A 21,258-nucleotide genomic window follows, 5' to 3' on the forward strand; every position below is an offset into this window, starting at 1 on the left:
CGGGAAGCCTCTGGATTCCACCAGGCTGCTTCCGCCCTGACTGCTGTGCTGCATTTGGGAGGGCAAGGGGAGGGAGAGGACTGTGCAGCTCCTTCCCAAAGCCTCTCCCGCTGCCCTGCCCGCTGGTGCCTCTGAGCAGTGGGAGAGGGCTTCTGAGCTCTGTCCCTACGTGGGACCCCCTCCAGCTCTTCCTCCAGCCGGCCCATAACCCTGCAGCCCGTGCTTTCTCTTCCACTCGCAGGGGGTCTGGATTCCCACCTTCGGCTCATTTGACACCATCTCTAAAGACATCAGGACTGCGGACGGGACCGTGACTCTGCGGTGGCCCGTGTTTCAGCTGGCCAGGAACCTCAGAGCCATGCACCACCTCGGGTCCGACAAGGACTCCCTGCCAGGTAGGAGCGGGATTGAACCCTTGCAGGCTTCACGGACGGGGCAAAGAAGGCCACCGCCTCCCTTCTCAGAAGGAGACCTCCCTCCCTCTCCGAGGTGGGGGCCGTGCTGGCTGATGGCCGCAAGAAGCACTTGTAGGGAAGCAAGCAAGCGCCTGTGGAAAAGCGACTGCAGGATCAACTCTGTCCCTCGCATTTTTCAGCCCATAGGGAGGTGGAGACCCTGAAATACAGCGAGGTGGCTGCCGCTGCCTCTGTGACCTGGCAGAGAGGGAAGACCTGCATCCAAAGCACCGTGTCCCTCCTCTCCAACTGCCTCAAGAATGGGGAGAACGTTGCCTTTGTCCTGAAAGACATAGGAGTGCTCCTCTTTGAAGGCATGAGCTTTGGAATTAAATACTATTACGACTTCCTTGAGAAGCTCTCCGGGAAGGAGAAATTCAGAAAAGTTGTTTTCAAGGTGAGCTGGAGGTTTCTCCATGGCCCTGGGCAGTCCCGTGACCCTTGCTCTGACTGCACATGGCCCACCAGGACCTGGCCAGCTGCTTGGGCTGTGCAGGTGCTGCTGCTGGTGTCAGCTCTCCCTGCCTTGGGCTCCTCCAGTCCTGAGGGCCTCAGCCATCAGAAGGATGTCCCACAACCTCCCTGTTCCTCCCCTGCAGGCCCCCTGGCTGCTGGACACGCTGGTGTCCCGGGTGGCACCGGTGGCCTCCCTGACGCACTCTGGCCGCCTCGTCGTCTTCCCCATGTGAGTATGTTTGTGGCTGCAGCCGCTGCTTGATGCAGCTGCTCAGCTCTCATTCTGCAGTGCTTGTTCCTTGTGTCCATGGCTGTCCTGCCCGTGACGATATGGCACAGAATCACAGAATCATTTGAGCCTGAAGCAACCCTGAAAGGGCACCTAGTCCCACGATCCTGCAAGGAACAGGGACACCTACCGCCAGATGAGGTTGCTCTGAGCCTGGTGCAGCCTGACCTCAAACGACCGTCGGGGCAGCCACCACCTCTCTGGGCAAGACGTTCCGGTGCCTCACCACCCTCCTGCCAAAAACTTCTTCCGTACATCCAATCTAAATCCTCCCTCTTTCCCTTTGAAACTGTTTCCCCTTGCCCTACCCCAAGGGACCCTGCTAAGGACTCCAGAAAGTAGTGGCCTTAACGCAGCAGGAAAATGTGCTGTGAGCAGACATCACAGGCCAGCAAAAAGGATTGGCGGAGCACTGCATCACGCCGGTGTCTGCTCTTTCTGCACAGGTTTCAGAAGCAGGTTGCACCCAAACCACCGCCCAGGATATTCCGCAAGGCCTCCGGAGATCTCCATGGTGAGGGGAAGCAAAAGAAAGAAGGGGCTTTGCCACCTCTTGTCCAGGGCAAGAAAGGTAAAGCAGCTGCCAGCTCCTTCCCATGGCACGTGCAACCACCGTGTGACGGGAAATCCCTGAGCGCCCCTTGTCACTGAGCCAAAGGCTTCAGGTGAATGTCTTCTGCCTTCCCGATTGCAGTGAGGTTTGCTGAAGTGCCAACGTACATCAGACGCTTCAGCGTTGCAAGTACTGCTGGACAAAGCTCAAGAAGCAGAAGAAGCTTACAGCAGGAGAGCTTTTCGTCCAGGTGAGGCTGGAGGCTCTGGGCTGGGATCAGCTCACAGGGCTGGCCCCTGTCCGGATCTCAGGAGCGCCACGGGGCAGCCGGTGAGCTGTCTGTGGGGAAGGCCGTGTTGCAGCCAAGGGTCCTGGCTCAGGGTTGCAGGATGCGGCCCCAAAGCCATCACCCACTCAAGCAGACCCCTCTTGCTCTGTCTTTTCAGTCCGCTGCCAGCGATCCTGAGAACGTCTGAAGCCCGCGAGCAGCCGGTGACCTGGCAGCCGCAGGGCCAGGCAGGAAACGAAGGCCAAGAACACCTGGGCCAAACAACGGGAAAAAAACATGTCCGGTTCCGCGGAGATGAACAAGGAGCGGGAGAGGACCGTGAGGCTGGAGCGGCGGCCATGTGGAAAGCAAAGGCCTCGCACCCTCAGGTTGCCGGGAGGCAGGTGGCATCTCACATCAAAGACAGGAGATGTTCATTAAGAGCTGAGTCCAGCCTGTCCAGGGATACCAAAGGCCACGCATCCCGGCCGCCGTTACTGCATCGTGACTCTGTGAAACTACTCAGGCAGAGGCAGATGGCCAAGAAGGACAGGCCGGCGCAGGCAGAACCTCAGGAGACGGCGGCATCACCGTCTCACCGTGAGTGCAGCCTGCCTGAGGAGCCCTCCACCTGCAGATCTGGTTTGCTGCCACCCACACGCAACAGACCAGAGTCTCCCAGGAGTCCGCCTCCAAGGACCACAGCCCCACGCCGCAGGCCGCCAACACCCTACCCGTTTCTGCCACGTGACTCTGTCAAACTACTCAGGCAGAGGCAGATGGCCACGAAGGACAGGCCGGCACAGGCAGAACCTCAGGAGACGGCGGCATCACCGTCTCACCGTGAGTGCAGCCTGCCTGAGGAGCCCTCCACCAGCCGATCTGGTTTGCTGCCACCCATACGCAACAGACCAGAGTCTCCCAAGACTCCGCCTCCAAAGTCCAAAGCCCCGCGCCGCAGGCCGCCAACACCCTACCCACGCTGAGCAGGGCATGGGGTGCCCGGGACAGACAGAGCTGCCCCTGAGCCTGCAAAACTCCATCTGCACCATTCCTGGGTGCCAGCTCCCTGTAGAAAAGCAGAGGTAGAGGGACAGTGGGGACTGGGCTGGATTCAAGAAAGAACATTCACGCTAGAAGCTGCGGAACAAGATAGATAAACGGCATGAGAAAGGAATGCTGAGAACAAAGGACGCCTCCAGGAGACAAAAACAAGAGTCATGCGAGAAGCACGATCACCGCATGATAACGACCCCGGGTGGAGGAAGAGCACGTGGCTACGAACAACTCGTGACACCGATGGATAAGCTCCTGCATGCACGCTTAAGGAGTCGACCAGGGGTGACTGTGTCAAATGATTTTTTGACATGGAAAGGGGGGTGGGAAAATGGGAAAGAGAGAACTTGGGGATGTTTGAACCTGCAATAAACAATTTGGATCATTCACACCTGAGTCCGTGCCTTCAGATGCCGAAGGGACTCTTCCAAGACCCCGTGGCCCTGGGCGCATATGATGGCTGTATTTCATGGAATCATCCCAGAACCATGGAATGGCCTGGGTTGAAAAGGACCCCTAAGATCATCTGGTTCCAACCTCCCTGCCGTGGGCAGGGTGGCCAACCACTAGACCAGGCTGCCCAGAGCCACATCCAGCCTGGCCTTCAATGCCTCCGGGGATGGGGCGTCCACAGCCTCTCTGGGCAAGTTGTTCCGGTGCGTCACCACCTTCTGAGTGAAAAACTTCCTCCTCATGTCTAACCCAAACCTCCCCCGTCTCATTTTAAAACCATTCCCCCTTGTCCTATCGCTATCAACCCATGTCATTCCCCCTCCTGTTTACACCCTCCCTTCCACCACTGGAAGGCCACCATGAGGTCTCCCTGGAGCCTTCTCTTCTCCAAGCTGAACAAGCCCAGTTCCCCCAGCCTTTCTTCAGAGGAGAAGAAAGCCCTGTGGTCATCTTAGTGGCCCTCCTCTGGACCCGTTCCAAGGGCTCTGCGTCTTTCTTATGCTGGGGGCCCCAGGCCCTTCACAAGCCCTTCATCAGCCTTGTAGCCCTTCTTTGGACCTGCTCCAGTACCTCGGTTTCCCTTCTGTACCGAGGTGCCCAAAACTGATCACAGCACTCGAGGTGAGGCCTCACCAGCACTGAGTACAGGGGCAGGACGTCTTCCCCAGTGCTGCTCACCACACCATTCCTGATCCAAGCCAGGATGCCATGGGCCGCCTTGGCCACCTGGGCACACTGCTGGCTCGTATTCAGCTGACTGTCCAAGTGCACACCAAGGTCACTTTCCATCAGGCAGCTTTCCAGCCACTCCTCCCCAAGCCTGTAGGGTTGCCTGGGCTTCTTGTGACCAAAATGCAGGACCCAACACTTGGCCCTGTTGAAACTCATACAGTTTACCGTGGCCCAGCCAGCCAGCCTTTGCACGTCCCTCTGTAGTGCCTTTCTCCCCTCCGGCTGATCAACACTCCCTCCCAGCTTGGGAGGGAGCTGTAGGACGCTGATGGGGCTCTCAAGGTAGACGGGGGTTGGGATGGCGCCAAGTTGCATGGTTACAGTGACAGAGTGACAGTGTAATCTTCAGGGACAGGAGGTTGTTCCAGTGGTGGCACCGCTGACGGTTGGCCTGGTGTCACCCGGTGGCCCTGGGGGGACTTGTTTCCCCCGGGTGGGGCTTTACACGGGGGTTTGGCGGGAACCATCCACTTCTGAAGGGAAGCTGGGAAAAAAAATACAATGAAATCAACGTGGCGTTTATTTTAGTAGAAACAGAAGGTTTTGGGGGTGGTCCCGTGGGGACAAAGCAGAGTGAGGACGTGCCACTATGTGGGGTTGTCCTCAAAATTCCCATTTGAGACCTCTGGAGGACTCCAGGAGCTCCTGGGGCCCCCCTGGCTCATCTCCAGACCCTTGCAGAAGACAACAGGACCCTTTGAACCCAGCTGAGGACCCCTTGGATCCTACACGTCCTCTCTGTGACATCGCCAGCGCCTTCTGAATGAATGCAAGGATACCGGGGACCCAAGACCCTTCAGGGACATCTCCAGGTCCTTCTGGATGACTCCCGTGCCAGACAGGGGGGGTTGTGGGGGGCAGAAAAGGGTTAGCGGGGCTTCCATGGGGTGGAAGGAAAGTCTGGGGGTGGAAAGGGGGGTTGAGGAGAATCTAGGGGGGAAGGTGTGAGCGGGGCTTCTGTGGGGTGGAAAAGGGGTCTGGAGGTGGAGGGAGGGGTGAAAGGGAGAAACTGGGGGGGTGCTGGGGGGCTTCTATGGGGTGGAAAGAGGGTCTGGGGCAGAGAGAAGGAGTTGTGGGGTGGAAAAAGAGGGAAAAGAGGCTTATGTGGATGTGAAGGGAAACTGGGGTTGTGGGGGGCATTGTGGAGGGGAACGTAGGGAGTTGAGAGGGGGGTAGGGGGGAATGGGGCTTCTGTAGGGCAGCAAGGGGGGTCTGGGAGTGGACGGGGGTTGTGAGGGGGGAGAAATGGGATGAATGTGGTCTCTACTGGGAGGAAAGGGGGTCTGGGGATGGAGAGGGGGTTGGCAGGAGGAAGCTGGGGGGCTGTGAGGGGCTTCTATGGGGGTGGAAAGGGGTTGTGGGGGCTGAGAGAAGGAGTTGTGGGGGGGAAAAGGGGTGAGCAGGGCTTCCATGGGGTGGAAAGGGGGTCTGGAGGTAGAGGGGGACATTGTGTAGGGGAGCTGAGAAGGGGGAAAGGGGACTTCTATGGGGTGGAAAGGGTGTCTGGGGGGGGATCTTGGTGGATTTCGTAGGGGGAAGGGAAGAGTGAGGTCAAATTGTTGGAAATATCCAAATACTTTATGAGAACGGTATCTCTCTCTTCCTGGACACCTGCTCATCCTTGGACAGAGATAAGTTGGGTAGGAGGATGGAGAGGACTATGCTGCATCCCTCCATTGCTGGAGGCCGGCAACAGCCCTGGGGCATAAAAACACAGCCAGAGAGAATAGTACTGGCCCCGGGGCCGGTAGGAAAAGGGTTGGCGGGGCCAAATAATTTATCAGAACGGTATCTCGGAAAAAGCAGATTTTCTTCGCAATTGCAATGGCGGGCCTCCTGCAAGCAGGAGAGCACACAGAAAACAGCCTTACGTCTTTGATGCCCTATTACTCGACGCTTATCTCTTTCTCCCCTGGTTCCTCATTGGCTGAGGACTTCAGGTTCACAGTCTTCCCGGCACTCAACTAACCAGAAATTGTTGTTAACTAAGCACGTATTGCTAATTAATTAACTTCTCACACTTGGTCACTCAATACTAGATCATTGCTTCTGGACATCTGCTCGTCCTTGCACAGAGATAAGCCTGGAAGGAGGAGAGAGGGGAGTATCTTGATGCCTGCCTGTTGCATCCCAACCTATCCCCAGAGCGAGGCAATCCAACCTTGTGTAGAGGCCATGGCTTCTTTGATGTTTGTTAAGTCTGTTCTCCTTTTACTGCGGGCCTCTTGTCTAAACAGGATAGCCCTACAGCCAGGGGCTGAAACCACAGTCACAGCCAGGCAGTCTGGCATCGGCCCCAAAGCCTAAAGCCACAGCCCGAGAGGCTGGTGCTGGACCCGGGGCCTGAAGCCCCAGCCCAAGAGGCCTGCGCGCTCCCTGGCGCCTAAAGCCACTGCCAGAGAGGCCAGCACCGGCCCTGGGACCTACAGCCACACACTCAGCCCAAGAGACCGGCACGGGCCCCAGAGCCTGAAGCTCTAATCAGGAAGGTCAGCAGTGGCCTGAGTGAAGGCAGAGACCCTAGGATGGTCCTTGTACAGGAGGGACCCCTGTACCGGTACAGGGGGGGGTCCCCTGCTCGGAAATTAAAGACAGGAGGAACACTTACTTCAGAGGCGGAGTCTGGGGAGTGGTTTACAAGGAATAGGCAGGACCTGGGAGGAGTTTGGTAGAAAGGGGGCAAGGCTTCTGCTTATCAATAGCACTCTGCAAAGGAGGAAGCTCCTGGAATTGCAGGTCTGAAGCCTTCAGATGAGAAACCAGACCAATCACCACAAAGGAAATGATATTCAAAACGACTTGACTGTACACTGAGCATGTCCAAGAAGGAGTGAAAAACAAGAAGACATTCACGGAATTAGTTAGCATAGGATGACCCACTCTCATGAATGAGTTAGCATTACTTGCTTCGTGGAATTATGAGTGTGCATATAGTATGGCTGCTTGAGAGCCACTGGTTGCGCAACGGGAGCAGTGTGAGCCCCCCGTGCGCCGGTCTATACACCTTCAATAAACTACCTTACATTCTGACTCTTGTGAGGCTAGGTGCTGTTCCACAGGTCAGGCCCAAGGGCCTAAAACTGTAGGCACAGCACAAGAGAGGCTGGCACCGTCCCTGGGGCCTAAAGCTGTCACCGCAGCCAGAGAGACCGGCACTGGTCCCAGGGCCTGAAGCCACAGCCACAGCCCAGAAGGGCAGCCCCGGCCCTGGGGCCTGAAGCCACAGCCCAAAAGGGCAGAACCAGTCCTGGGACGTGAAGCCACAGCCCAAGAGGCTGGCACCAGCTTTGGGGCCTAAAGCCACAGCCACAGCACAAGAGGCCAGCACCAGCTCCGGGCCTAAGTCCACAGCCGGAGAGGCCGGCACTGGCCCAGGGCCTAAAGCCATAGTCCGGGAGGCCAACATCGGCCCTGGGGCGTAAAACCTCAACCAGATAGGCATACAGGTGTGCATTCCTATTGGTTTCTACTGATTCCTATGGGACTCCATTGAGCACTACGAGGCCGTGCTGGTCCTTACTGCTTTTTATGGGTCAATAGTGGTTTGCGCTCCTACGGCTTCCGATGGGTGTCTACTGACCACTATGAGTCCATCCTGGTCTTTCCTGGCCCATACTGGTGTGCACGCCTGGATCCTACTAGTTCCTCTGGGACTCCATTGACAATATGAGGCCGTATTGGTCATTACTGGTTTTTATTGGGCTGCACAAGAGTCATCCTCGCTTCCCTGTTATTTTACTTTGGTTAACCCCATTGGGTGAGCCTGGTGTTGGTTTCCTAAAGTTTGGATCTGGGAGGCGTCCATTTCCTTTGCTTATGATGAAGGCACGGAAGCGATGCGGGCGCACACTAAGGTCACAAGTGTTGCAGGGGTGGGAGCGTTTGTGCCACAGCTGGTGAGCAGAGCTGGTGCTCTGGTGGGCGTGCTGCACGCGGGGACTGAGCTCTGGGCCCTCCTTGGAACAGATCACCCTGTGAGAGCCTGTCCGAAGCACCACTGTGGCGTGTGCGCGAGCTGGGCACAGCTTGGGCTGAGCAGGCCGAGCAGGTGAGCTGGGTTTGGTGCTGGGGGGTTGCCAGGAGCTGTCTCACAAGAAAAGCTGGGCTGGGGAGGAGTTCCCAGCTCAAAGGGTGCCCTTCTGACTGGCTGTTTCCAGGGGACGGGGGTTCTTGTTGAGATTCCATCCCACTTTTCGATGAGGATGATAAATTGTCATTCCTCCCCTGGAAATCCGCTGCCGGGCCCCCGCCTTCATGTCAGACATTGAAAAGGAAGGAGAGCGCAGACTTCACAGAGCGCAACTTGAGCCTCACTGCCCCACGGATGGCCGGGCTAGGCGGCCGCGATGGAGTCACCACAGCGACACAGAGGAGCAATGCCGGGTAATGGATGGAGCTTTCTGACAAGGAATCGGCTCGTTCCAGGCAAAGCCGGGCAACTTTCGAAACAACAAATCATAACCGTTACGGGTAGAGGGTACTTTGGAACAGTTGTGATTTCCGCGCCAACTGCCTGAAGATCAATTTAGGCAACGGCTACTAAAGAGAAATGAGGAACGCAATCCTGAGAGGAAAGAAAAGAAGAGAGAGAAAACAGAGAGGTGCCAGCACTCCCACTCGGGGCGGGCAGCAGGCCGCTGTCCTGCGTCATAATGGGCCACGGCCAGCACTGGCCACGCTGTCACCGCGTCGCCACGGCAACGTTTGTGACACGGCCACCCGGGAGGGGTATAAAGGCGGTGCACGGTGGTGGGTCCTGCACCCTGAAGGAGCATCTGGACGAGAGCAGACGCATCTGAAGGGATGAGCTCCGGCATGGCTGGCGCCAACACGGAGCAACCCGCTGGCACAAGGCGGAACAGGACGAGCGAGGCCGGCCCCGCAGCGAGGCGTGCCTCCAGAGCGACAGACACCAACACCGAAGGTACACGGGTCCACAGCCACCACAGGAGCGCTGCTGCAGCCCATCTTGGCGCTGAGCGGGAGAGACCCAGCACGGGGACCAGCTCGGGGCTGTCTCCGTGTGGGGCTGGGGACTGCAACGACACTTTCCGTCTGCCACCTCCCTCCCGGCCCGAGGCAGTAGGAGCGCCGGGAAGCGGCAGATGCAGAGTGTGACCTGCTTTTCCTCTGCCCTCCAGAGCGAGTTGCCGTCTGGGATGCGGTGGCCGCCTACGTACAGGAGCACCTCCTGGTGCAGAAGGTGTGTTGGCTGTCGTCTTCCTCCTCTCCCTGTCCAGCTCAGCCTGCAGTTCCTCTGACTCTTCCCCTCCACACAAAGCAGGAAGCTCAGCCCAAATTGCTCTGCTGTGCATAGCGTGGGCTTCCTGCAAAGGCAGCATCGCTTGTGCTAGGCGGGCTCCGAGCTCAGGGCCGAGCCCAGCCTCGGGAAGCCTCTGGATTCCACCAGGCTGCTTCCGCCCTGACTGCTGTGCTGCATTTGGGAGGGCAAGGGGAGGGAGAGGACTGTGCAGCTCCTTCCCAAAGCCTCTCCCGCTGCCCTGCCCGCTGGTGCCTCTGAGCAGCGGGAGAGGGCTTCTGAGCTCTGTCCCTACGTGGGACCCCCTCCAGCTCTTCCTCCAGCCGGCCCATAACCCTGCAGCCCGTGCTTTCTCTTCCACTCGCAGGGGGTCTGGATTCCCACCTTCGGCTCATTTGACACCATCTCTAAAGACATCAGGACTGCGGACGGGACCGTGACTCTGCGGTGGCCCGTGTTTCAGCTGGCCAGGAACCTCAGAGCCATGCACCACCTCGGGTCCGACAAGGACTCCCTGCCAGGTAGGAGCGGGATTGAACCCTTGCAGGCTTCACGGACGGGGCAAAGAAGGCCACCGCCTCCCTTCTCAGAAGGAGACCTCCCTCCCTCTCCGAGGTGGGGGCCGTGCTGGCTGATGGCCGCAAGAAGCACTTGTAGGGAAGCAAGCAAGCGCCTGTGGAAAAGCGACTGCAGGATCAACTCTGTCCCTCGCATTTTTCAGCCCATAGGGAGGTGGAGACCCTGAAATACAGCGAGGTGGCTGCCGCTGCCTCTGTGACCTGGCAGAGAGGGAAGACCTGCATCCAAAGCACCGTGTCCCTCCTCTCCAACTGCCTCAAGAATGGGGAGAACGTTGCCTTTGTCCTGAAAGACATAGGAGTGCTCCTCTTTGAAGGCATGAGCTTTGGAATTAAATACTATTACGACTTCCTTGAGAAGCTCTCCGGGAAGGAGAAATTCAGAAAAGTTGTTTTCAAGGTGAGCTGGAGGTTTCTCCATGGCCCGGACAGTCCCGTGACCCTTGCTCTGACTGCACATGGCCCACCAGGACCTGGCCAGCTGCTTGGGCTGTGCAGGGGCTGCGGTGGTGTCAGCTCCCCCTGCCTTGGGCTCCTCCAGTCCTGAGGGCCTCAGCCATCAGAAGGATGTCCCACAACCTCCCTGTTCCTCCCCTGCAGGCCCCCTGGCTGCTGGACACGCTGGTGTCCCGGGTGGCACCGGTGGCCTCCCTGACGCACTCTGGCCGCCTCGTCGTCTTCCCCATGTGAGTATGTTTGTGGCTGCAGCCGCTGCTTGATGCAGCTGCTCAGCTCTCATTCTGTAGTGCTTGTTCCTTGTGTCCATGGCTGTCCTGCCCGTGACGATATGGCACAGAATCACAGAATCATTTGAGCCTGAAGCAACCCTGAAAGGGCACCTAGTCCCACGATCCTGCAAGGAACAGGGACACCTACCGCCAGATGAGGTTGCTCTGAGCCTGGTGCAGCCTGACCTCAAACGACCGTCGGGGCAGCCACCACCTCTCGGGGCAAGACGTTCCGGTGCCTCAACACCCTCCTGCCAAAAACTTCTTCCGTACATCCAATCTAAATCCTCCCTCTTTCCCTTTGAAACTGTTTCCCCTTGCCCTACCCCAAGGGACCCTGCTAAGGACTCCAGAAAGTAGTGGCCTTAACGCAGCAGGAAAATGTGCTGTGAGCAGACATCACAGCCAGCAAAAAGGATTGGCGGAGCACTGCATCACGCCGGTGTCTGCTCTTTCTGCACAGGTTTCAGAAGCAGGTTGCACCCAAACCACCGCCCAGGATATTCCGCAAGGCCTCCGGAGATCTCCATGGTGAGGGGAAGCAAAAGAAAGAAGGGGCTTTGCCACCTCTTGTCCAGGGCAAGAAAGGTAAAGCAGCTGCCAGCTCCTTCCCATGGCACGTGCAACCACCGTGTGACGGGAAATCCCTGAGCGCCCCTTGTCACTGAGCCAAAGGCTTCAGGTGAATGTCTTCTGCCTTCCCGATTGCAGTGAGGTTTGCTGAAGTGCCAACGTACATCAGACGCTTCAGCGTTGCAAGTACTGCTGGACAAAGCTCAAGAAGCAGAAGAAGCTTACAGCAGGAGAGCTTTTCGTCCAGGTGAGGCTGGAGGCTCTGGGCTGGGATCAGCTCACAGGGCTGGCCCCTGTCCGGATCTCAGGAGCGCCACGGGGCAGCCGGTGAGCTGTCTGTGGGGAAGGCCGTGTTGCAGCCAAGGGTCCTGGCTCAGGGTTGCAGGATGCGGCCCCAAAGCCATCACCCACTCAAGCAGACCCCTCTTGCTCTGTCTTTTCAGTCCGCTGCCAGCGATCCTGAGAACGTCTGAAGCCCGCGAGCAGCCGGTGACCTGGCAGCCGCAGGGCCAGGCAGGAAACGAAGGCCAAGAACACCTGGGCCAAACAACGGGAAAAAAACATGTCCGGTTCCGCGGAGATGAACAAGGAGCGGGAGAGGACCGTGAGGCTGGAGCGGCGGCCATGTGGAAAGCAAAGGCCTCGCACTCTCAGGTTGCCGGGAGGCAGGTGGCATCTCGCATCAAAGACAGGAGATGTTCATTAAGAGCTGAGTCCAGCCTGTCCAGGGATACCAAAGGCCACGCATCCCGGCCGCCGTTACTGCATCGTGACTCTGTGAAACTACTCAGGCAGAGGCAGATGGCCAAGAAGGACAGGCCGGCGCAGGCAGAACCTCAGGAGACGGCGGCATCACCGTCTCACCGTGAGTGCAGCCTGCCTGAGGAGCCCTCCACCTGCAGATCTGGTTTGCTGCCACCCACACGCAACAGACCAGAGTCTCCCAGGAGTCCGCCTCCAAGGACCACAGCCCCACGCCGCAGGCCGCCAACACCCTACCCGTTTCTGCCACGTGACTCTGTCAAACTACTCAGGCAGAGGCAGATGGCCACGAAGGACAGGCCGGCACAGGCAGAACCTCAGGAGACGGCGGCATCACCGTCTCACCGTGAGTGCAGCCTGCCTGAGGAGCCCTCCACCAGCCGATCTGGTTTGCTGCCACCCATACGCAACAGACCAGAGTCTCCCAAGACTCCGCCTCCAAAGTCCAAAGCCCCGCGCCGCAGGCCGCCAACACCCTACCCACGCTGAGCAGGGCATGGGGTGCCCGGGACAGACAGAGCTGCCCCTGAGCCTGCAAAACTCCATCTGCACCATTCCTGGGTGCCAGCTCCCTGTAGAAAAGCAGAGGTAGAGGGACAGTGGGGACTGGGCTGGATTCAAGAAAGAACATTCACGCTAGAAGCTGCGGAACAAGATAGATAAACGGCATGAGAAAGGAATGCTGAGAACAAAGGACGCCTCCAGGAGACAAAAACAAGAGTCATGCGAGAAGCACGATCACCGCATGATAACGACCCCGGGTGGAGGAAGAGCACGTGGCTACGAACAACTCGTGACACCGATGGATAAGCTCCTGCATGCACGCTTAAGGAGTCGACCAGGGGTGACTGTGTCAAATGATTTTTTGACATGGAAAGGGGGGTGGGAAAATGGGAAAGAGAGAACTTGGGGATGTTTGAACCTGCAATAAACAATTTGGATCATTCACACCTGAGTCCGTGCCTTCAGATGCCGAAGGGACTCTTCCAAGACCCCGTGGCCCTGGGCGCATATGATGGCTGTATTTCATGGAATCATCCCAGAACCATGGAATGGCCTGGGTTGAAAAGGACCCCTAAGATCATCTGGTTCCAACCTCCCTGCCGTGGGCAGGGTGGCCAACCACTAGACCAGGCTGCCCAGAGCCACATCCAGCCTGGCCTTCAATGCCTCCGGGGATGGGGCGTCCACAGCCTCTCTGGGCAAGTTGTTCCGGTGCGTCACCACCTTCTGAGTGAAAAACTTCCTCCTCATGTCTAACCCAAACCTCCCCCGTCTCATTTTAAAACCATTCCCCCTTGTCCTATCGCTATCAACCCATGTCATTCCCCCTCCTGTTTACACCCTCCCTTCCACCACTGGAAGGCCACCATGAGGTCTCCCTGGAGCCTTCTCTTCTCCAAGCTGAACAAGCCCAGTTCCCCCAGCCTTTCTTCAGAGGAGAAGAAAGCCCTGTGGTCATCTTAGTGGCCCTCCTCTGGACCCGTTCCAAGGGCTCTGCGTCTTTCTTATGCTGGGGGCCCCAGGCCCTTCACAAGCCCTTCATCAGCCTTGTAGCCCTTCTTTGGACCTGCTCCAGTACCTCGGTTTCCCTTCTGTACCGAGGTGCCCAAAACTGATCACAGCACTCGAGGTGAGGCCTCACCAGCACTGAGTACAGGGGCAGGACGTCTTCCCCAGTGCTGCTCACCACACCATTCCTGATCCAAGCCAGGATGCCATGGGCCGCCTTGGCCACCTGGGCACACTGCTGGCTCGTATTCAGCTGACTGTCCAAGTGCACACCAAGGTCACTTTCCATCAGGCAGCTTTCCAGCCACTCCTCCCCAAGCCTGTAGGGTTGCCTGGGCTTCTTGTGACCAAAATGCAGGACCCAACACTTGGCCCTGTTGAAACTCATACAGTTTACCGTGGCCCAGCCAGCCAGCCTTTGCACGTCCCTCTGTAGTGCCTTTCTCCCCTCCGGCTGATCAACACTCCCTCCCAGCTTGGGAGGGAGCTGTAGGACGCTGATGGGGCTCTCAAGGTAGACGGGGGTTGGGATGGCGCCAAGTTGCATGGTTACAGTGACAGAGTGACAGTGTAATCTTCAGGGACAGGAGGTTGTTCCAGTGGTGGCACCGCTGACGGTTGGCCTGGTGTCACCCGGTGGCCCTGGGGGGAGTTGTTTCCCCCGGGTGGGGCTTTACACGGGGGTTTGGCGGGAACCATCCACTTCTGAAGGGAAGCTGGGAAAAAAAATACAATCAAATCAACGTGGCATTTATTTTAGTAGAAACAGAAGGTTTTGGGGGGGGTCCCGTGGGGACAAAGCAGAGTGAGGACGTGCCACTATGTGGGGTTGTCCTCAAAATTCCCATTTGAGACCTCTGGAGGACTCCAGGAGCTCCTGGGGCCCCCCTGGCTCATCTCCAGACCCTTGCAGAAGACAACAGGACCCTTTGAACCCAGCTGAGGACCCCTTGGATCCTACACGTCCTCTCTGTGACATCGCCAGCGCCTTCTGAATGAATGCAAGGATACCGGGGACCCAAGACCCTTCAGGGACATCTCCAGGTCCTTCTGGATGACTCCCGTGCCAGACAGGGGGGGTTGTGGTGGGCAGAAAAGGGTTAGCGGGGCTTCCATGGGGTGGAAGGAAAGTCTGGGGGTGGAAAGGGGGGTTGAGGAGAATCTAGGGGGGAAGGTGTGAGCGGGGCTTCTGTGGGGTGGAAAAGGGGTCTGGAGGTGGAGGGAGGGGTGAAAGGGAGAAACTGGGGGGGTGCTGGGGGGCTTCTATGGGGTGGAAAGAGGGTCTGGGGCAGAGAGAAGGAGTTGTGGGGTGGAAAAAGAGGGAAAAGAGGCTTCTGTGGATGTGAAGGGAAACTGGGGTTGTGGGGGGCATTGTGGAGGGGAACGTAGGGAGTTGAGAGGGGGGTAGGGGGGAATGGGGCTTCTGTAGGGCAGCAAGGGGGGTCTGGGAGTGGACGGGGGTTGTGAGGGGGGAGAAATGGAATGAATGTGGTCTCTACTGGGAGGAAAGGGGGTCTGGGGATGGAGAGGGGGTTGGCAGGAGGAAGCTGGGGGGCTGTGAGGGGCTTCTATGGGGGTGGAAAGGGGTTGTGGGGGCTGAGAGAAGGAGTTGTGGGGGGGAAAAGGGGTGAGCAGGGCTTCCATGGGGTGGAAAGGGGGTCTGGAGGTAGAGGGGGACATTGTGTAGGGGAGCTGAGAAGGGGGAAAGGGGACTTCTATGGGGTGGAAAGGGTGTCTGGGGGGGGATCTTGGTGGATTTCGTAGGGGGAAGGGAAGAGTGAGGTCAAATTGTTGGAAATATCCAAATACTTTATGAGAACGGTATCTCTCTCTTCCTGGACACCTGCTCATCCTTGGACAGAGATAAGTTGGGTAGGAGGATGGAGAGGACTATGCTGCATCCCTCCATTGCTGGAGGCCGGCAACAGCCCTGGGGCATAAAAACACAGCCAGAGAGAATAGTACTGGCCCCGGGGCCGGTAGGAAAAGGGTTGGCGGGGCCAAATAATTTATCAGAACGGTATCTCGGAAAAAGCAGATTTTCTTCGCAATTGCAATGGCGGGCCTCCTGCAAGCAGGAGAGCACACAGAAAACAGCCTTACGTCTTTGATGCCCTATTACTCGACGCTTATCTCTTTCTCCCCTGGTTCCTCATTGGCTGAGGACTTCAGGTTCACAGTCTTCCCGGCACTCAACTAACCAGAAATTGTTGTTAACTAAGCACGTATTGCTAAATAATTAACTTCTCACACTTGGTCACTCAATACTAGATCATTGCTTCTGGACATCTGCTCGTCCTTGCACAGAGATAAGCCTGGAAGGAGGAGAGAGGGGAGTGTCTTGATGCCTGCCTGTTGCATCCCAACCTATCCCCAGAGCGAGGCAATCCAACCTTGTGTAGAGGCCATGGCTTCTTTGATGTTTGTTAAGTCTGTTCTCCTTTTACTGCGGGCCTCTTGTCTAAACAGGATAGCCCTACAGCCAGGGGCTGAAACCACAGTCACAGCCAGGCAGTCTGGCATCGGCCCCAAAGCCTAAAGCCACAGCCCGAGAGGCTGGTGCTGGACCCGGGGCCTGAAGCCCCAGCCCAAGAGGCCAGCGCACTCCCTGGCGCCTAAAGCCACTGCCAGAGAGGCCAGCACTGGCCCTGGGACCTACAGCCACACACTCAGCCCAAGAGACCGGCACGGGCCCCAGAGCCTGAAGCTCTAATCAGGAAGGTCAGCAGTGGCCTGAGTGAAGGCAGAGACCCTAGGATGGTCCTTGTACAGGAGGGACCCCTGTACCGGTACAGGGGGGGGTCCCCTGCTCAAAAATTAAAGACAGGAGGAACACTTACTTCAGAGGCGGAGTCTGGGGAGTGGTTTACAAGGAATAGGCAGGACCTGGGAGGAGTTTGGTAGAAAGGGGGCAAGGCTTCTGCTTATCAATAGCACACTGCAAAGGAGGAAGCTCCTGGAATTGCAGGTCTGAAGCCTTCAGATGAGAAACCAGACCAATCACCACAAAGGAAATGATATTCAAAACGACTTGACTGTACTCTGCACATGTCCAAGAAGGAGTGAAAAACAAGAAGACATTCACAGAATTAGTTAGCAAGGGCCCAAGGGCCTGAAACTGTAGGCACAGCACAAGAGAGGCTGGCACCGTCCCTGGGGCCTAAAGCTGTCACCGCAGCCAGAGAGACCGGCACTGGTCCCAGGGCCTGAAGCCACAGCCACAGCCCAGAAGGGCAGCCCCGGCCCTGGGGCCTGAAGCCACAGCCCAAAAGGGCAGAACCAGTCCTGGGACGTGAAGCCACAGCCCAAGAGGCTGGCACCAGCTTTGGGGCCTGAAGCCACAGCCCAAGAGGCTGGCACCAGCTTTGGGGCCTAAAGCCACAGCCACAGCACAAGAGGCCAGCACCAGCTCCGGGCCTAAGTCCACAGCCGGAGAGGCCGGCACTGGCCCAGGGCCTAAAGCCATAGTCCGGGAGGCCAACATCGGCCCTGGGGCGTAAAGCCTCAACCAGAGAGGCATACAGGTGTGCATTCCTATTGGTTTCTACTGATTCCTATGGGACTCCATTGAGCACTACAAGGCCGTGCTGGTCCTTACTACTTTATATGGGTCAATAGTGGTTTGCGCTCCTACGGCTTCCGATGGGTGTCTACTGACCACTATGAGTCCATCCTGGTCTTTCCTGGCCCATACTGGTGTGCACGCCTGGATCCTACTAGTTCCTCTGGGACTCCATTGACCACGATGAGGCCGTATTGGTCATTACTGGTTTTTATTGGGCTGCACAAGAGTCATCCTCGCTTCCCTGTTATTTTACTTTGGTTAACCCCATTGGGTGAGCCTGGTGTTGGTTTCCTAAAGTTTGGATCTGGGAGGCGTCCATTTCCTTTGCTTATGATGAAGGCACAGAAGCGATGCGGGCGCACACTAAGGTTACAAGTGTTGCTGGGGTGGGAGCGTTTGTGCCACAGCTGGTGAGCAGAGCTGGTGCTCTGGTGGGCGTGCTGCACGCGGGGACTGAGCTCTGGGCCCTCCTTGGAACAGATCACCCTGTGAGAGCCTGTCCGAAGCACCACTGTGGCGTGTGCGCGAGCTGGGCACAGCTTGGGCTGAGCAGGCCGAGCAGGTGAGCTGGGTTTGGTGCTGGGGGGTTGCCAGGAGCTGTCTCACAAGAAAAGCTGGGCTGGGGAGGAGTTCCCAGCTCAAAGGGTGCCCTTTGAGCCAAAGGATGGCCGGGCTAGGCGGCCGCGATGGAGTCACCACAGCGACACAGAGGAGCAATGCCGGGTAATGGATGGAGCTTTCTGACAAGGAATCGGCTCGTTCCAGGCAAAGCCGGGCAACTTTCGAAACAACAAATCATAACCGTTACGGGTAGAGGGTACTTTGGAACAGTTGTGATTTCCGCGCCAACTGCCTGAAGATCAATTTAGGCAACGGCTACTAAAGAGAAATGAGGAACGCAATCCTGAGAGGAAAGAAAAGAAGAGAGAGAAAACAGAGAGGTGCCAGCACTCCCACTCAGGGCGGGCAGCAGGCTGCTGTCTTGCGTCATAATGGGCCACGGCCAGCACTGGCCACGCTGTCACCGCGTCGCCACGGCAACGTTTGTGACACGGCCACCCGGGAGGGGTATAAAGGCGGTGCACGGTGGTGGGTCCTGCACCCTGAAGGAGCATCTGGACGAGAGCAGACGCATCTGAAGGGATGAGCTCCGGCATGGCTGGCGCCAACACGGAGCAACCCGCTGGCACAAGGCGGAACAGGACGAGCGAGGCCGGCCCCGCAGCGAGGCGTGCCTCCAGAGCGACAGACACCAACACCGAAGGTACACGGGTCCACAGCCACCACAGGAGCGCTGCTGCAGCCCATCTTGGCGCTGAGCGGGAGAGACCCAGCACGGGGACCAGCTCGGGGCTGTCTCCGTGTGGGGCTGGGGACTGCAACGACACTTTCCGTCTGCCACCTCCCTCCCGGCCCGAGGCAGTAGGAGCGCCGGGAAGCGGCAGATGCAGAGTGTGACCCGCTTTTCCTCTGCCCTCCAGAGCGAGTTGCCGTCTGGGATGTGGTGGCCGCCTACGTACAGGAGCACCTCCTGGTGCAGAAGGTGTGTTGGCTGTCGTCTTCCTCCTCTCCCTGTCCAGCTCAGCCTGCAGTTCCTCTGACTCTTCCCCTCCACACAAAGCAGGAAGCTCAGCCCAAATTGCTCTGCTGTGCATAGCGTGGGCTTCCTGCAAAGGCAGCATCGCTTGTGCTAGGCGGGCTCCGAGCTCAGGGCCGAGCCCAGCCTCGGGAAGCCTCTGGATTCCACCAGGCTGCTTCCGCCCTGACTGCTGTGCTGCATTTGGGAGGGCAAGGGGAGGGAGAGGACTGTGCAGCTCCTTCCCAAAGCCTCTCCCGCTGCCCTGCCCGCTGGTGCCTCTGAGCAGCGGGAGAGGGCTTCTGAGCTCTGTCCCTACGTGGGACCCCCTCCAGCTCTTCCTCCAGCCGGCCCATAACCCTGCAGCCCGTGCTTTCTCTTCCACTCGCAGGGGGTCTGGATTCCCACCTTCGGCTCATTCGACACCATCTCTAAAGACATCAGGACTGCGGACGGGACCGTGACTCTGCGGTGGCCCGTGTTTCAGCTGGCCAGGAACCTCAGAGCCATGCACCACCTCGGGTCCGACAAGGACTCCCTGCCAGGTAGGAGCGGGATTGAACCCTTGCAGGCTTCACGGACGGGGCAAAGAAGGCCACTGCCTCCCTTCTCAGAAGGAGACCTCCCTCCCCCTCCGAGGTGGGGGCCGTGCTGGCTGATGGCCGCAAGAAGCACTTGTAGGGAAGCAAGCAAGCGCCTGTGGAAAAGCGACTGCAGGATCAACTCTGTCCCTCACATTTTTCAGCCCATAGGGAGGTGGAGACCCTGAAATACAGCGAGGTGGCTGCCGCTGCCTCTGTGACCTGGCAGAGAGGGAAGACCTGCATCCAAAGCACCGTGTCCCTCCTCTCCAACTGCCTCAAGAATGGGGAGAACGTTGCCTTTGTCCTGAAAGACATAGGAGTGCTCCTCTTTGAAGGCATGAGCTTTGGAATTAAATACTATTACGACTTCCTTGAGAAGCTCTCCGGGAAGGAGAAATTCAGAAAAGTTGTTTTCAAGGTGAGCTGGAGGTTTCTCCATGGCCCGGGCAGTCCCGTGACCCTTGCTCTGACTGCACATGGCCCACCAGGACCTGGCCAGCTGCTTGGGCTGTGCAGGTGCTGCGCTGGTGTCAGCTCTCCCTGCCTTGGGCTCCTCCAGTCCTGAGGGCCTCAGCCATCAGAAGGATGTCCCACAACCTCCCTGTTCCTCCCCTGCAGGCCCCCTGGCTGCTGGACACGCTGGTGTCCCGGGTGGCACCGGTGGCCTCCCTGACGCACTCTGGCCGCCTCGTCGTCTTCCCCATGTGAGTATGTTTGTGGCTGCAGCCGCTGCTTGATGCAGCTGCTCAGCTCTCATTCTGTAGTGCTTGTTCCTTGTGTCCATGGCTGTCCTGCCCGTGACGATATGGCACAGAATCACAGAATCATTTGAGCCTGAAGCAACCCTGAAAGGGCACCTAGTCCCACGATCCTGCAAGGAACAGGGACACCTACCGCCAGATGAGGTTGCTCTGAGCCTGGTGCAGCCTGACCTCAAACGACTGTCGGGGCAGCCACCACCTCTCTGGGCAAGACGTTCCGGTGCCTCAACACCCTCCTGCCAAAAACTTCTTCCGTACATCCAATCTCAATCCTCCCTCTTTCCCTTTGAAACTGTTTCCCCTTGCCCTACCCCAAGGGACCCTGCTAAGGACTCCAGAAAGTAGTGGCCTTAACGCAGCAGGAAAATGTGCTGTGAGCAGACATCACGGCCAGCAAAAAGGATTGGCGGAGCACTGCGTCACGCCGGTGTCTGCTCTTTCTGCACAGGTTTCAGAAGCAGGTTGCACCCAAACCACCGCCCAGGATATTCCGCAAGGCCTCCGGAGATCTCCATGGTGAGGGGAAGCAAAAGAAAGAAGGGGCTTTGCCACCTCTTGTCCAGGGCAAGAAAGGTAAAGCAGCTGCCAGCTCCTTCCCATGGCACGTGCAACCACCGTGTGACGGGAAATCCCTGAGCGCCCCTTGTCACTGAGCCAAAGGCTTCAGGTGAATGTCTTCTGCCTTCCCGATTGCAGTGAGGTTTGCTGAAGTGCCAACGTACATCAGACGCTTCAGCGTTGCAAGTACTGCTGGACAAAGCTCAAGAAGCAGAAGAAGCTTACAGCAGGAGAGCTTTTCGTCCAGGTGAGGCTGGAGGCTCTGGGCTGGGATCAGCTCACAGGGCTGGCCCCTGTCCGGATCTCAGGAGCGCCATGGGGCAGCCGGTGAGCTGTCTGTGGGGAAGGCCGTGTTGCAGCCAAGGGTCCTGGCTCAGGGTTGCAGGATGCGGCCCCAAAGCCATCACCCACTCAAGCAGACCCCTCTTGCTCTGTGTTTTCAGTCCGCTGCCCGCGATCCTGAGAACGTCTGAAGCCCGCGAGCAGCCGGTGACCTGGCAGCCGCAGGGCCAGGCAGGAAACGAAGGCCAAGAACACCT

The 21,258-nt window shown here is 58.0% G+C and overlaps 3 protein-coding genes across 3 annotated transcripts; all 3 read left to right on the forward strand.

Annotated features, from left to right (window-relative positions):
- LOC121108057 (serine/arginine repetitive matrix protein 1-like) lies at positions 1 to 3,466 on the forward strand. The gene is made up of 6 exons (XM_040654770.2): positions 1 to 395; positions 596 to 852; positions 1,055 to 1,140; positions 1,647 to 1,771; positions 1,895 to 2,003; positions 2,200 to 3,466. Exons 1-6 carry the CDS (start codon positions 359 to 361, stop codon positions 3,005 to 3,007), a joined length of 1,422 nt encoding a protein of 473 aa, XP_040510704.1. The 5' UTR covers positions 1 to 358; the 3' UTR covers positions 3,008 to 3,466.
- Positions 3,467 to 9,022: 5,556 nt separating this feature from the next.
- On the forward strand, positions 9,023 to 13,111 carry LOC112530859 (coiled-coil domain-containing protein 81-like). The gene is made up of 8 exons (XM_025145403.3): positions 9,023 to 9,186; positions 9,404 to 9,465; positions 9,890 to 10,043; positions 10,244 to 10,500; positions 10,701 to 10,786; positions 11,292 to 11,416; positions 11,540 to 11,648; positions 11,845 to 13,111. The coding sequence occupies exons 1-8, from the start codon at positions 9,066 to 9,068 to the stop codon at positions 12,650 to 12,652; spliced, it is 1,722 nt and encodes a 573-aa protein (XP_025001171.2). The 5' UTR covers positions 9,023 to 9,065; the 3' UTR covers positions 12,653 to 13,111.
- Positions 13,112 to 18,340: 5,229 nt separating this feature from the next.
- LOC112530864 (coiled-coil domain-containing protein 81-like) lies at positions 18,341 to 21,014 on the forward strand. The gene is made up of 7 exons (XM_040654775.2): positions 18,341 to 18,504; positions 18,722 to 18,783; positions 19,208 to 19,361; positions 19,562 to 19,818; positions 20,019 to 20,104; positions 20,610 to 20,734; positions 20,858 to 21,014. Exons 1-7 carry the CDS (start codon positions 18,384 to 18,386, stop codon positions 20,968 to 20,970), a joined length of 918 nt encoding a protein of 305 aa, XP_040510709.1. The 5' UTR covers positions 18,341 to 18,383; the 3' UTR covers positions 20,971 to 21,014.
- Positions 21,015 to 21,258: the final 244 nt, after the last annotated feature.

Source organism: Gallus gallus, chromosome 34 (assembly GCF_016699485.2).
Source record: "Gallus gallus isolate bGalGal1 chromosome 34, bGalGal1.mat.broiler.GRCg7b, whole genome shotgun sequence".
NCBI lineage: Eukaryota > Metazoa > Chordata > Aves > Galliformes > Phasianidae > Gallus > Gallus gallus.

Coding starts and splice junctions, on each gene's coding strand:
- LOC121108057 (XM_040654770.2), top strand. CDS start 359: ATGCACCACCTCGGGTCCGACAAGGACTCCCTGCCAG. Junction 853..1,054: donor TCAGAAAAGTTGTTTTCAAG/GTGAGCTGGAGG, acceptor CCTCCCCTGCAG/GCCCCCTGGCTGCTGGACAC. Junction 1,772..1,894: donor TCTTGTCCAGGGCAAGAAAG/GTAAAGCAGCTG, acceptor TCCCGATTGCAG/TGAGGTTTGCTGAAGTGCCA.
- LOC112530859 (XM_025145403.3), top strand. CDS start 9,066: ATGAGCTCCGGCATGGCTGGCGCCAACACGGAGCAACCCGCTGGCACA. Junction 9,187..9,403: donor GACAGACACCAACACCGAAG/GTACACGGGTCC, acceptor TCTGCCCTCCAG/AGCGAGTTGCCGTCTGGGAT. Junction 10,044..10,243: donor CGACAAGGACTCCCTGCCAG/GTAGGAGCGGGA, acceptor CGCATTTTTCAG/CCCATAGGGAGGTGGAGACC.
- LOC112530864 (XM_040654775.2), top strand. CDS start 18,384: ATGAGCTCCGGCATGGCTGGCGCCAACACGGAGCAACCCGCTGGCACA. Junction 18,505..18,721: donor GACAGACACCAACACCGAAG/GTACACGGGTCC, acceptor TCTGCCCTCCAG/AGCGAGTTGCCGTCTGGGAT. Junction 19,819..20,018: donor TCAGAAAAGTTGTTTTCAAG/GTGAGCTGGAGG, acceptor CCTCCCCTGCAG/GCCCCCTGGCTGCTGGACAC.